The following is a 15773-nucleotide window of genomic DNA, read 5'->3' on the forward strand; positions in this document are numbered from 1 at the left end:
CTCTGCTACACTGGCTGTTGGTGATGGCAATAGTGGCAGCAAAATGAGCGTAAGGCACAGCTTCCACCATCTGTGAAATCCCCTGAAAACTGAAAGCCTCATTACAAGTGAAAACAAGCAGAACAAGATGAATGAGTTAGGTGAATTCATTTGTAACAAATTAATTTTCATTTCAGAGGAACAGACTTGGATATCCAGGGTGCCTAGTGTGTACTGTGATGGCAGAGGGTGATGTCTTTGACTCCTCAGAGCGCTGGCTCCAAATACCCAGGTCACGTCACCACTGACAAGGCAGCAGTAGTTAACTTCTGCTGTGTTAATCACCCATATCATAAAGGTGGTGGCTGGGTTTGGTTTGTTTTTCCCATCAGTTTTATTTCTTTATTTTCTCTTGGAAAGCATTTATCTTTTGATTTGTTACAGTGCCAGAAGGCTTTAATTGAAGTGAGCAGAACTTGTCCATAGTGAGAGAACAGAACAGAACAGGACGACATCTTTAGAATTTCTTGAACAGTATTTAGCTCTGTGACCAGAAGTCTGTTCATTCTCAAAAGGACAAATAATTGTTCAAAGAAGAAAAACATTTTGAAAGTTCAAGTGTAGGAACTATTAAGGGTGTCAGGAAAGATCAGTCATGAATATGAGATATTGTTCAGAATCAAAAGCTGGAGAACCATTGCTGGGCTACTATGTTCACTGCAACTCCACACTGACACTTACTGAAGGACCTTGGGCACCAGGCAAACCAACATCTCCTTTTTCGCCTTTCATACCATTGGCTCCCTACAAAATAATTACAAAAGAGTATTCATAAACAGTTATAATCTCATTAGCAAGCAACCTAGAAATTCTAATATTTATTTGCAAATAATTATATTTTTAAAAATAATTATACAACACACATATAATGGAATTCCTTTGTTAAAAACATGGTGTTTATTAATAACTGTTATCAAGTGTAAAGTTATGTTTTTATATTGTCAGCTATCAATTGTGGCATAGTATCTAAGACTAGCCCTGAAGTTGGCACTCCATTCATGATATATTGTATTATGGACACATTTTTGCAATTGTTTCTATTTTTTACTGAGAAATTTCATTTGTACATAGATATGTGAATAGCAATAATGCATCCCATAAGTATTAATGTATTCTCCCTCTCCTCAATCTAAGTCATCTGAAATTCCTGATGAGTGTTCAAAACGTAGCTCTTCTCTCTTACATGCTACGTTTGCCCAAGTTGTGCTATACATTACAAAAGACGTACAAATCTGATCAGCATGCCAACTAATCTCTCACTTCCAAAAGCAATATCTTGTTTGATCATAAGTGGAAAGAAAAGCTCTGGCAATCTTACACCTCCTCCTAGATTAGCTGCAGAACAATCTCAGAATTTTCACCCCCAGTGCTTTCTGTCCCATTTGCAACTTATCAGCACTGCTGGGAATTCCTGATAGTGGAAGAGAGAATAATACCAAGTATTTAATACCAGTATTTAAGCCAAAATTAATACTCACTGGCAGGCCAGGCAGCCCAATTCCTCCCTTGTCTCCAGGCATTCCAGGATCACCTGAATCTCCTTTTGAACCTTTAGGACCCTAAAATATGTACTTATTCAGCAAGTGTGAAAAAAAAATCAGAGACACCAACAGAATTCCAGCTTTCATCCTAACAGGCAGAATAAGTCATTCCATGGATTGAACTTTGCTATTAATATGTAGAAATGCAGCCATTATTAGACTGCAGAGTATGCAGCAACACAATAATGAACTTCATTAATTACTGTCATTATATTATTATTTAGATTATGAAATTTAAGCTACAACTTGAAATCATAGAAATAATCTCCTGAAATATCCTATGGTTGCTTACACGATCTACACAACATGATTTACGTATGATGTACCTGCTCCCCATCAACTCCTGGAGTTCCTGGGGATCCTGTTTCACCCTACAAAAGATAAAATGGGATTGGATTACCCCAGTTGTCCCAGACATTAGAGAAAAGAGGTAGAGAAACTACCACAATTAACAACCACAACATCAGAGACCATCCTGTCAAAAAGAACAGCCTATTTTTAATACCTATATGAAATATGTTGAATAAATAGCCTTGCTGATTAGACCACTGCACAAAATTTAGGTTATATAAAGGCCAGACAAGTGCATAAAAAGAAAGGAAAAGGTAGAAGAAACCCCAGAAGCCTGGTGAAAAGACCCCAATCCAATGGAAACTTTGCCAGTGACTGGAATAAATATGGAATCATGGTTCTCAACATTTGTAGGGTAGACAGAACCTTCATATTTTCTTTCTGTGAACAAAATAAATCACTAGTGAAGGAGTTAATATTCACAACCATGCCCTGTGACTAGGTTCTGAACAGCATTCTCTAAGGGATCAAGTTACATTAATGAGTAGAGGCTACGATATTGGAAGCAAACTCCTGGTAAGGTTGAATTCTGCTTTGTGTCACCAATTTTGAATGAGAACCCTCATTCATAGGAAGGAACACGACCTCTTCCACACTCCAACTCCTCTGTGTTTTACAACATACTCCAGGCTGCAAAATGCTGAGTAGATCCTAATGCAGAAAGCCATTTTGGCACACTTAACTGTATATTCCATTATCAGCTCTCACACAGAAGAATGAATCTAGTTTCTCGCATTTTCTCAAAACAATTAGCATGTATAATGTGATGTATTTCCATACAGTGCCTTGGATGAAGCCTAAAATTGAAATGTCTAGTATTGCTATGGAGGAAACACATATTTACTTTTGGAAGAGCTTAGAATCACTGACAGAAGATATGACATATTTAGTATTCAAGAAATAGGAGAATTATGTCAACTAATTTAAAACCAATTTAAGGAGAGTCCACTAACCGCAATGCTTTTTTTTTTTTTAAGTATGGGCTAATTTATTATTTAAATTGTATAGAACAGTGCAACATATGGTATTAATTGTCTCTGTGTGGGCTGCTCACTAGCAGTTCTGGTACTATGTGTAGCACCAACCAGGTGGGATTAGCAGGCTTGGCTTTGCAGCCAGGCTCCTGCCCACATGTGCATGTTTTAATTTTTACTGGCATTGGAAAATACTGTGCTTATTTGTGTGGGCACCACCGTAATATAAAAGCTGCATTCATGTGCACTCATAGTGTGGCCACGGGTGCCTTGCACACAGCTCTGTCCACTTCACTCCCACCCAGGCAGAAGTGACACGAGGGAGCCACCGATTGCTTGTGCGACCACTTTGCACAGTCCCAGGGAACGGCCTCAGTGTGGATCCATGGGGAAGGTGCTTCTGCCCTGTTTCAGTACTGATTAATTTTGCTGTTTCTCAGCTGTACGTTTGTGTGTGGCAACTAAACAAAGCACCTATCCTGGAAAGCTACATTTCAAAAGGCTAGGATGGAAAGCTTGAAACATGCCATATTTGGTATAATTAAAGTGAAATATGCTTAACAGAGAGCTCCATTTCCCTGTGCACACCCATCAGTTAAAACCAAACCAAAACAAGACTAAAAAAACCCAGAAAATACCTCCAACCCTTAAGATACAACAGGTAAAGTAAGGAAGATCACCTTTGGCCCTTGCAGCCCTTGAGGTCCCGGTGGTCCTGGTGGCCCCTAAACAAAAACATACAAACCTCTCAGCTTTTAAATAAATTTCTGCAGGACTTGCCAAGTAAACACAGGCTGAATGTTAATATAGCTACCATAACAAAATGGGTTAGATTTTTAACACAAGGAAAACCATGACTAGTTATGGACAAGTTGTTAATCTGTGACGTCTCTCAACAACCAGAATGGCACCACGAAAAATACTTGTTTTAAAAAAAAGGTTAAAAATAACAGTACAACTCATGTTGTATAATAAAGTCCTGCTGCTCCTATTGATGAAATGGCAAAGCTTCTCTAAATAGCAGGGACACCAAAACTCACCTCAACCACATTTGCCAGACCTCACATCCTGATTCAGAACAATGCAAGGACAGGAGAAATCTCTAACTGATTGCAAAGAGGATTCTGCTGAAAGATGTTAAATGCATTTTGGGATACTCAGTGCTTTGAGAAATTGTCATGGAATAAGTTCTAACTATTTCTTTCATTTCTTGCTCAGGCTGTGGACGTAGAGTCACATATCAAACATTAGTCAAATAGTGCACAGTGGGGATGTTTTAAAAAAAAAATATTAGAAGTTCCCTCCATTAATGTAAAGGGAGCGTTTGTACAGATGGGAAAATAGGACTAACACCAGAGAAGAACTTGAAACAAAGAAGAATGAAGTAATTTGTTTATACCAAGCCTGTAGCTTTAAGGGAAGGCTGAACCTGCAATACTGTGAGTATCTTCCAGCTGCCGCCAGTATTCCTAGAAATTGTGCCTGGCCTGATGTAGCCGAGCGTCCCACAGAAACGGGCTGGAGTAAGATTGCTGGAGTGCTCAGTTGTCCATGCATTTTGGGGACAAGGGCTGGAAAATTTAGTTTTATTTCTGAAATCTGATAAGATGGGACAAGAGAACCCCTCATACTTGGGCTTTCTACTTAGCTTTACTTACTAACTGAGCTACTGCTAACTATTAGCTACTAACTAAGCTTCATTTATTAACTTATTTCCTTGTAAACTGAGACAAGCTTTATTTTCAGAAAATAATTTGCATCTGGTCTGAAAACTCCCAATCGAAGTTTCTTCGCAAGCCAATTTGAAGTAATTGAATTTCTGCCCTGAAAATAAGGTTGATAATAAAAAATTGCTTCATATTCAAATCCTGTTTTAAGTTTTGACTCGACTCCCATGTGGATGGGAACATACACCAAAAATTCCAAAGCAGCTACTTGCCTAGATGTGTACCTACAGAAATAGTGAGTTCTGTATTTTCCTGGTCTCTCGCTTAACTGAACTGAAGTTTTGCCATTAATTCATCAGGAGCAGAACTGGTTCCATTGTTGAATGGCTTTCAACAATGGGTTCTCTGTTATGGAAACACCAAGCAAATAAATAAATACACGTGATGATGAACCAAGTCAACATCTAATCAAACCGTGTCCTGAAGGAGCAGAATTATGAACATGCTACAACACACGGGAGAAGTTCTATAACACACATGAAGTCATGCAATAGGAATTACCGCGACAGTCAGAGTGGCAATCCTCTGTTGGCAAAATGTATTAACAAGACATATCATTACCAGAATTGAACAAGGATATAAATTATTCTGCTTACTACAATTATCATCTCCACAAAATATGCTGCACCTGGGAGACACCAGGCCTCCAAATAATAAGAGTAAAAATCATGTTATTTTTAACTCCCAGTGTTGTACTAGCTGCTTGGCTTTATGGGAATCAGGATTCTACATAGAGGAAGACTGCATGTTCTTGCACAAGGGATCAAATAAATTATGAATAAACAGCAAAACCATAGCAAAAGTCTTCCAAAAGTTTTTTTTAAAAACATTTTAAGAAAACATGATGGATTGGTTTCTTAAGTTGACTAAAGGACTTGCCCTATGTTTTGCAATCTCTGCAGGTTTTGCCCTAGTGTTTAATTAATAAATACAATTCCTAGAGCAGAGATATAACATTGATTTTCATATAGAAATGTAGATGTACAAAAAAGTTAAGTTCTAAATCCAAAACTACTGGTCCACAAGCCAAGCTGTATACACTATGATTCTGCTTTAAATGTTTTGAAAGACAAAGAACATTTTCATCATGGAAGGAGGCAAAACATCTTGACCTGACACTATTTTTTTTGTTAAAGAGGAATCTAAAAGCATGTGGAAGTGTTTAAAAGTAATTAAAATGCTTGTCTAAATATATATTTTTTTTAAATACTGAAAAATTCAGTTTATCTGGACATGGAAAACTAAACTAACCATTGCAAATTAACGTTTGCATATTCACACAAGCAGGTTCCATTTCAGCAGTATATTCAGATTTTAATGTCCAATCTTGTAGTTCTTACAAAGCTTAAACTTTTGTACCTATTGCCTTTTGCCTTAGGAAATTCTGAAGAATAGGTTTGAAGAGCAATTTTGATAGAGTCACAAATTTTGTATCTGGTCCTCCAAGTGAAAGCCACATACACTCAGCAGGGGTCTTGCTTGAACTATGATGTTAATTTTAAGATCGCAATTTTCAGTGCTGGTGGACTAAGATGCCTGTTTGTCCACTGACACATGAGATTGAGTAGGACACACAAGGTAAAGTAACTAAATCGTTCTGAATCTTCTGGGCTGCTTGATGATTTATTCATAAATTCTGAAACACCAAACAGGCAGCCTGGATCTTGCAAACTCTTGTCGACTTCTTAAATCAGTAGGCAAAATTCTGTGCAAGTTCACAGCTCAGTGCTGAGCGCTGAAAGTTCTCATTTGCTTCTATGGGAGAGCTGCAAACCTCAGAGCCCCTAAGAATTTGGCACCAGGAGACTAATGGGTTCTTGCCATCTGAAAGGACTGAGCTGGATTTGGCAAGGATATTTTCGACTGATATTATACAATCTTACTTACACCATCCTTGCACAGTCATTCCCATTAGTATCAATTATTTGTTTCCTTGGATCAGAAGGTGATGACATTTGAAATTATTTACAATGGGATAGGGGCCTTCTCATATGTTTCAACCACTGCAACAGCCTTTAGTCCCTTTTAAAGACTTCTTTATGTACTGCAGCTTTTCTGAGGAAGCTTGTAAACAATATTGATGCCACTTAAGACAGAACACAGGAGATACAGGGCCTAAAGCCTCTGGTAAATCTGTGTCTGGTAATATGCAATATTCATTTCAGGGTACTTGAGGCATCTAACTCAGAGAGCAATTTAAAAGACTGAAAGTCTTTGAATTTCCCTAAAAGTAAACCAAATGAGACAGATATAATGCAGAGCCTCACAAAATACCTATGTAGACTTCCCCATAGACACCACTCACAATGAAAGAGTGGGCTTAGCCTTAACAACATACAGGCTTTTAGATTTTATTTAAGGCAGTGAAGTATTTTTTATTTTTCAAAAGAGTCTTGAAAACCGAATGACTGGCCAGACTTCCACTCCCACTGAGTACAGGCAAGAAAAAAAGTTCAATGGCTTCAGTGAGAAAATGATCAGATGCACAATGAGCCAAATTCAGTCTTCAATTGCACAGAGAAAGCCATTCACTTTGGTGGAGTTACACTGCACAGAATTTGCATCTGAGTATACTGCGATGTAAATCAGCGTGACTGCAATGACATATGTCACCTCGGTGTTTTGCTTTTGTGCAAACACTCATTCATCCTTTTTGTAGCCCCACTCTAATCCTTCACACATTTCTGTACAGCAGTCAAAATAAGTTTTCTCAAAAGGAATAAGTGGGAAGTCTGGTGCTTGGTCTACTTAACATACTCAAGTTGCTGATTGAATCCACAGCTTGCTAATGGAACCATGTGACATGGTTTCCAAATCTCAAATACTCTGTTCTTTACATTTTATAGGAAGAGGGGAAGGCAAAAAATAAACGTCGATATTATACTACATGAACTAAAAAGCAGACACTTCCGTTGAACCTGTGTATGTGGTTCATTACATTAATTCATCGCTAAGCATCAGAACCACCAATGAATCAGCTTTATCCTCATTAGATGATGTCAATGCTCTTCAGGGGAAATGAAACTAATTCACTCAGCTAAAGCGTATCAAGGAAACAATTTGTCTGACACCAAAGAGCAAAACTCATTTCCAAATATAGAGAGATTCCTGATTAATAAGCTCAGCAAATCTTCGCATGCAATATGTTTTCAAGGTCTACACAAAAGAAGAGTACAATGATGTCAGACTGCTTTTCCCCACACCAGACTAAGCCACTCCAGCCTCGTTATGTTTGCCTACCTGCAGAGCTTCATGGATATTGCCATTATAATCAATTATCTCTGTTGCACCTTGATCACCCTTCTGTCCAGGTGGTCCCTGCAATATATTTTCCATAAAATTTTTGAAACATCTGCCAAAAGACTACTCTAGACACTTAGAGACACATAGTTTGACTCAAGTATGCTGTGTTGGAATTTTGTTGTACTTATGGTATGTTATGACAAACCACAAAAGTTAACATTAAACTAAAGATTTTTTTCTAAAGGAAAACATTTTTTTTTTTAAAAAGACAAATATACACAAACAAGTCAGTACACAGTGATTTGTGCTGCAGTGGGAAAATAAATATATGAAACCTCTGTGGTTAAGCATTTAAGCAGCTCCTATACTATAGTTCTGTATTGGCTGTGAACAATGTCAGAACATCTGGCATGTAGCGTCCTGCCCACGCACTGTGAACAGGAGGCTGCTTCAAACAGTAGCCAGAGCTGTTATGTATATTAAAGGCCAGTTAGCAACACGGTTTCTGCCAGAGTCAAGTGCTTATTTTCACCAGTTTAACTGGAGCTGCTGCTGCAATTTCAATTGAGAGGTACAGAATGAATCTTAGAGTACAAAACAAACAGCTGAAATGAGAAGCAGTCTTACCCGTGGACCTGCAGATCCTGTGTCACCTCTGTCACCTGTATCACCCTATATAATATTTGAAAACAGATATGTTGTTTGAAAATATATCACATAGTTCCTCCTTTTTAAATATGTTTCCTTAAATAAACTGGTTTAAAAGGCCTCTCATCATAAACTGAATGTGGATTCTTAATCAATGAAAGGAAAAGTTCCTTCAAAGTTTGACAATGGTGCATATTGTTCTGTGTGAAATGTTACAGCGTGCTGTTTCAGTTTGGAATAATAAATCCCAAAGAACCAATAAAAAGTAGATTACCAATTAAGTCATTTGTATGAGCTCCCTATTCTTAATGGTGCTATTATCAAAAGCTTTAAGAGAAAACTAAAGAAATGAAATCACTCGGTCTGAAAGCACTCGACTTCTTCAAAGGTGTGTTTCTAAGGTTTATTATCTTTTCTTTCTGCAGTCATGACTCCACTAACTTTCTGAACTTCCCTTCTCTGAGTCATTGCCTCCCCTACAAACACAACATTACTGTCACCATTCGAGTTCCTTTACTCCCTTACTGCAACAGGCTGAGGATCTTTGCCATCTTGCACACAGCTTTTTCTGCCTGGTTATTAGTAATATGTTTCAAGCAATGGAGAGAATTTCAAACATGTATGTGTTCATAATGCAACATCCAGTGAATATGGTTCATTTCACTTCACAGTCACTTTCATAGTCACTTTCATAGCAAACTCTTATATTTTTATATTAATTTGAAATTAATTTGAATAAGAAGTGCAACTTTTGCTTCTGTTAAGATCTATAAAACTTAGGTACAAGTCAGGGAAGAATGATTAATTCACCAGTGGTATTAGCAAACACAGAAAACAGAAAACTTTCATGGGGCTAATGAAGGAATATGGAGAGCAGGCTGGTGGCAGGAGATGAGCAAGGTTGTGCCATTTGCCTTTCCTTTCAGTCTTGCCTTGGCAGCAATTAGTGAACATGTCATTTGATTTGTTAAAAAATGAAGTTCCCAATCACCAAATTGGCTTCTGTGGACTAGATTGTCAAGACAGGTATGCAGGTAAAAAGAAGATCTTATATCCCCTTGTGATACCCTGTCTTTGATAAAAAGATAATTGAAGGGCATATCTTCATCTTTTTGATGTGTTTACAAGGCGTTCAGGAACTGTAGGCAAATGAGAGGCTGATTCACTCTTTTACTGTAGCTCTGATGCTTTAATCTCCTCATCAGCTCCCTAAATTTCCAATGTGTCTCTTTGGTGAGAATGAATGAGGTTAAGTGGCACTTATTTAATCATATCCTTAAGCACTGCTAATGGGCCACTCTTCAAGGACCTTACAAGTACTGCAAAGAGTATCCTACCAGTCTACATTGTCTTGTCATCTTTTTTTCTGACAGTAGACTCAATAACCACCTAAGAAAATCTATTTTCATTTTGCTTTGACTCCGTAATATAACATGAAGGAGTCCAGTGAGCCAGTATTTTCACAGAGGATGAAGTAATAGAAAAGCATATATTTTATCTCTCTACATCTATGTGAACCACCTTCATCTATATAGAGATGGATGGATAGATAGATACAATCAAAGTAGCTTTATAAAGCAGGTAAAACAGTAATGTAACCTGCAAGTCTTGCCTTTGTAGGAGTTCTAGCCCTCATATGTCAGCCTGTCGAACATGGAATACCACTGATTCCTAACTCACCAAAGTGTGGATCCACAAAATTATTGTGAAAACCAATTAAATCTCCACAGGCATAGTCAGGTGTTGGTTCCTGGCATGGCGGAGGACTAAGTCACATCGGTTACACAGAGAGAAACCAAGTTGCACACGGGAAAGCAGAGCAGAGGGAAATAGACATTTTAACAGGAAAAGAACTAGAATCACAATGTTTAAAACACACATCATTTGAATCTAATAGCTAAAGCTGAAAGTCAGAAGGTTTCATTTATAAAGAAAACTGCAGACAGTTACAGGTTCTTTTAAAGAGCTAAGTGAATTTTCTCTGAAATGTTACAAATAATTTATCCTAAAAATCATTGTAGTAATTACTCCATTAAAGACAGTTTCTTTACTACTAACCTTTGACCCTTTTGGGCCTCTAGATCCAGGTTCACCTGTTTTTCCCTGTTTGAAGGAAGACAGACAGGAGACAAAATGGTAGAGAAATGGGAGTGCGGAGGAAAAAGAAATTAGTAATGACTACCCACAGTATGAAACAGCAGAAACACTTCGTATTATATGACCAAGATAATGAAACTGTAAAGACACTGAGTTTAATAGCACCCGGAGTAATATATTCTTTAACAGCAGCATGCAAAGGCCATGGATCCCACCCTTCCAAATAAAAAGTATTATTGACATTAGTAAAGAGTAGACATCATTAACACTGGTTAGCAGGAATGAACTATGTCATTCCATAGCTCCTGAAAAATTCTAACTATGAGATAGAGAAGATAGTTAAATATGTTAAAATAAGGAGATTAAAATAAAGCATTACTACAAAATCTTTGCCCAACTGTTCAGGTGAATACAAACTAACTGGCCAAAGAACACAGAATCTGCCTTACTGCTTTCAAGATGTATTAGGAAAGGAAAACTTGATGGTAATGACACAGTGGAAATTATTAAGACAACGCTAAAATGTAGTTAGAATTATCTCTTTTCTACAGAGTTAGGAAAGTACACGCAAAATGGATTTTCTCTGCATTCAATAGCTACACTGGTCAAAGTTCAAACTTTGATGCTGAAAGGTCAAGACTTCATCCTAAATGAATTTGACCAACTCCATGACAGTGTACGTAGGTAGTGTCTTTACTTTGTAGACCAAATAAGAGTCTATTCAGACTGCAGTTTCACAGCTGTGAACACAGAGCTGCCATTGTCTTCTGGACTGAACTGGAGTATTTGACAGCATTTTCATTTAAAAGTTCACTCACCAAGTTCTTGTTCTATTTTTCAGCAGAAAAAAAAATGTGTTCGTAGGTGTAAAAGTAAGAAAACATTTCCAGTGTAAAATCAGACTGACCTTTGGTCCAGGAACTCCAGGTTCACCTCGCTCGCCCTTTCCAACAGGGCCTGTCTCTCCTCTGTCACCCTATTGCAACAGATACACATTTATAACAAAATGCTGGGCATTTTTCAGCACACCACCAACTCAGCATGACCAAAGAAACCAAATCATCAGAAGAAAATATTTTCAAGTTTATCTATGACGTGTAAAGGGTTGGGGAATGCTCCCTTGAGTAAATACAGTCTTCTTGAAGGCAAAAGAAGAGTGCTTCAAAATGGATTTGCAATGTTTTTTTTTCCCCTATTCTGAAAGGACTGAAATAAAGATTCCCAAACTGTGAGACTTTGTAGGATTCATAATATTCTAACTTTGCCATGCCGTGGCTAAAAAAAACACACCATGGGAAGGAATAAAAAAAATATACATTTAGTATCTGTATTTTCAGAATCTAGAGTGTAGTATTAAAGTTCTAATACCTGTACACACTTTCAAGCTTTTTTCCTGAAAAAAAACACTTATGAAAATATGGTTTCTTCAGTCACGCATATTCTGCCTCTCAAACAGATAACTTTTGGGATGCTGACATGAACAAGGACAGTAGATTAACTTAAGTTATGAATGGATATAACATCTGTCTTCATACTGTTTACAGGCATCAGTACATGTATCATAGTGTTGGTCCACGAACTATGACTTTCGGCATTTCCAAGCACTGCATATACCGTCTTTCAACTTTAAAGTTCCTGGCCATTTACAAAACCAGATTCTGGTATTTCATATTTCTGGATAAAAGAGTCTTACACCCCATTAATACAGCCTCAGTCTCCGCTATGTGCTGAGGAAGTTGAATTGGCATTGGCTGTAAGGGCTTTGCACCAGAGTGTTGGCCAATTTGCCTTACCTTTGTTCCTGGCAGCCCTGGCAACCCAGGCTCTCCTTGCGGACCAATGAAACCTGGTTCACCCTTTAGAAATACAGTATGAGAAGAATGTTAGATTATTTATTTAGCAGTATGTAATTACAGTAACAAAAGTTTATTTTAGGAAGTATTTTCCCTGTATCGCTTACAGCTCTCCAGCTGTGATTCGACAGTTACATAGACATGCTTTTCATCATGGGTAACTTTCATCAGCATTAATTATTGTAGCAAGCCACCACATAGCACATGAGATGCAAATGAAGCAGAAGGTGTCAAACAGTTTTTATGAGGTTAACGACTGTTAATATGCAACCTGGAATACAACATAATATACCAAACTGATATCAAAGCAAGTGTGAAGGCGGGAGGGGAATTCTGACTGATTCCTAAATTTAAAAAGGGACAGTTCACTTCAGTCATGTGTTATGAGGTACTTTTCTATTGCAGCATGTGAATAGATGGGCAGACAGGGTATGACAAAGCAATGACAAATGGAGAGACCAGATGGTGCTGTTGCAATGTGTTTTCAAGGGAGGTACTTAGCTGCGTCATCCCCAAAAAGGGGATCAAAAGCAATCTCCTCTCAAGTCAGAGACTGCCAGCACCATAGGACACTCCCTCATTCTCAAAGTAAAATACTTCAGTTCTCTGCACCTGGACAACTTCTCTGGCTGTGAACAGCTGGGAAAGAGCCACAGCTCTCCTCATTCTCTTTCTATTCTTGCACCCTTCCTGCCCATTGATTTGTACAAACATGACAGACAAATAGCAAGAATCAAGCTGGGTTGCAGCAGAAGCAGCATAAAGCAGAGAAGTAAGGACATCTTTTATTACCTATCTCCATGCCTTAAGGGGAATAAAGGAAGGTTAATAAGCTATGTGTTTTCCTTCACAAACTCTCCTGATCAAGGTTTCCTGCTATTTCATCTTGCATTTTTTCACATTAATTTGGATCAAGATGTGCTTTGGAGCTAGTGGAACAGATAATAGGAGAAGCTGGTGGCTTAATTCGTGTAAGTAGAATACAGATCTTGTGTGATGAGGAGCTTTAAAACATTATCAAAAGTGGAGTGGAAGAAGTGGTGTGTCAGTAGGGACCAGGAACTGAGTGGCTGAGTAGCAGCTCTGCTGAGAAAGACGTGGCAGTTATGGTGGGTACCAAGTTAACGTGATCCAACAGCGTATTCTTATCACACATGAAACCAACTGCAGTAGTTAAGGCCTGGCTACATTAAAAAAGGCATATGACTCTCCCTCTATCCAGTGCTAGTGAAGCTAAGTACTTTAAAACACAGCTTCTAAGTAAAAAGACAACACATTTGGATGATTCAAAACTAAGCCATTTCCTCTCTAGTATTTCAAATCCTTTGTGTGTAAGCACAGCATAAGACATTAACTAAAGTGTCCATTGAGTATATCTCTGCACCGCTCAAAGTTAGTGGAGGTAAGAGTTGCATCAGATTTGTCTCTGGCATTCCTGTCTCAGTTACTCAGAAGGAAAACACTTACGTGAGAAGCAATGCCCCTTCCTGGTACCTACTGTATCCTGCAATTATATTCTGCAAATATTGCTGGCTTCCTGCTTTACGTTATCCTTTATGAGACTCAGATAGCAGGGGGAAGAAAAAAGTCACTCTATCAAAATTAGCACTACCAATGATATGTGAAATGTAAGGAAAACAATTCCTCTCAGCAAGGTGTGTTGGTGTCCCTGTTGTGCAAAACCAAAGGAGAGACCATTCTGGTTAGTCCATCACACAAAGATAATGTCAGAGACAGGAAATCAAGGGCTATGGGTTTTAGTTTTGGTTTTAAATCTACTATTTATCTGGTACATAGCTGCAAGAAAGCAGAACTAAAGGCTTGCTTGGGACTGTTACGAAATTGCTGCTTAAAAACCATCACATCGAACAGGAGGTCAGCAAGATGAATTTCAGCGTTCAAACTTCATTTGCTGTTAGGGCTTGGAATAATTCATATAAATCATAAACACAGGCAACTTCGTATTAAAAAAAAATCAAAAAGCTTGTGAATTGCTTCCATTTTACAGGAGTGATTTATCTTTTTAAGAATATTTTTAATGGCTTGATATGTTAATATTTTAAGAGACTAAGAGACTATAAGCATACTCATTATGACCCTCAAATGTTTGTCGACTGTAGGAATACTACTGGGTCAGACAGCAAATGAGATACTACAACCTTGTTAATGTTCATTTTCACCTCATATCATAAAATGTCTGAAACAGAAAAGAGCTCCATAATAGCATGCTGTACACCTAGCATAATATGAGCTCCATCAGAATTTAATAGTAATTTACTTCAGAGGATAGTAAAATTTTTATGAGGATTATTAACTAGACATATTCATAACTGGTTTCCATGATGATCAAAGCTTTTATGGGCTGAGGCAGAGGATAGCTTTGATACTAGAGGTTAACACTAAGGCACACTGTTCACTGTTGCTGTCTTCTCCTTTTATAGAATCTGTAATTGGTTAAAACTTGGACTTTCACTTTAAAAAGTGCAACAGTTGAAATCTCATGTGCAATGCTAATTGCTGCTTTAACCACCACTAATGTGGCAAATGTTTATTAGCAATGTGGTTCTAACACTGTACTCAACTGGAATTAGCCTTCATTGGACAGCTGAGACACAGCAACATCATTATTTGAAACTTTGTTCTCACAGGCAAGCCTAGTCCAATTCCAGTGCCTGAAATACACAGTTCTGTGCTCATACAAGCAATCAGCAGAGAACAGCAGTTGTTAGATACACTGTTTTGCCACACAAGGCTCTTTCTTCTATAATTATTTTTCTAATGAACAGAACACATATTTTCCCATCCAGATCAATGTTTGCTTGAAAAAAATAAACTGTGCTGCAGAAAAGCGCCCAAAGCATCAACTTTTCTATAACAATGAAAATATTTGCTTCCATTTCTGAAATTACAGAAGCTATCTTACTTTGGTAAATAAAAACTTTTGAACTTACTGAAGAAATATTTTGTTGTTGCTAAAGCCATAAAACACATAAGCCAGCTGTTCCCTTTACAGATATATACTGTGCAAGAGCATTTTTTTCCTAAATTTTATTTGATATTATTTCTTATGGACACCTTACTATTACTATTATTTTCTGTATGCTATAGAAATGAGACTAGACCAACCTTTAACCCATGAACTTGCAAGGAACAATGCCATTTCAATCCTCATCCTTATCCAGTGCTATGTACTAGAACCAGCCAGAGAAGTTTATATGTCAAACTCTCACCTTTTTTACATAGTTCATTGGTCCTAAAATGTGTCATTCAGAGCCCACCCTGGTGCTGGGACCACAGCAG

General features: G+C 37.8%; 1 protein-coding gene across 1 annotated transcript in view; it reads right to left on the bottom strand.

The window, feature by feature from the left end:
• The window catches only part of COL25A1 (collagen type XXV alpha 1 chain), a gene marked incomplete at both ends in the record, with an annotated part of 301585 nt that overhangs the window by 21562 nt on the left and 264250 nt on the right, over positions 1-15773 (bottom strand). Inside the window, 10 exons of the mRNA XM_082050811.1 lie at positions 721-783; positions 1518-1598; positions 1907-1951; positions 3586-3630; positions 5134-5157; positions 7873-7950; positions 8503-8547; positions 10582-10626; positions 11528-11596; positions 12414-12476. Of these exons, the coding sequence (XP_081906937.1) occupies positions 721-783; positions 1518-1598; positions 1907-1951; positions 3586-3630; positions 5134-5157; positions 7873-7950; positions 8503-8547; positions 10582-10626; positions 11528-11596; positions 12414-12476 (558 nt within the window). The remainder of the gene's footprint in view (positions 1-720; positions 784-1517; positions 1599-1906; positions 1952-3585; positions 3631-5133; positions 5158-7872; positions 7951-8502; positions 8548-10581; positions 10627-11527; positions 11597-12413; positions 12477-15773) is intronic.

The sequence above is a fragment of the Streptopelia decaocto genome, assembly GCF_964273445.1.
Source record: "Streptopelia decaocto genome assembly, chromosome: 4".
NCBI lineage: Eukaryota > Metazoa > Chordata > Aves > Columbiformes > Columbidae > Streptopelia > Streptopelia decaocto.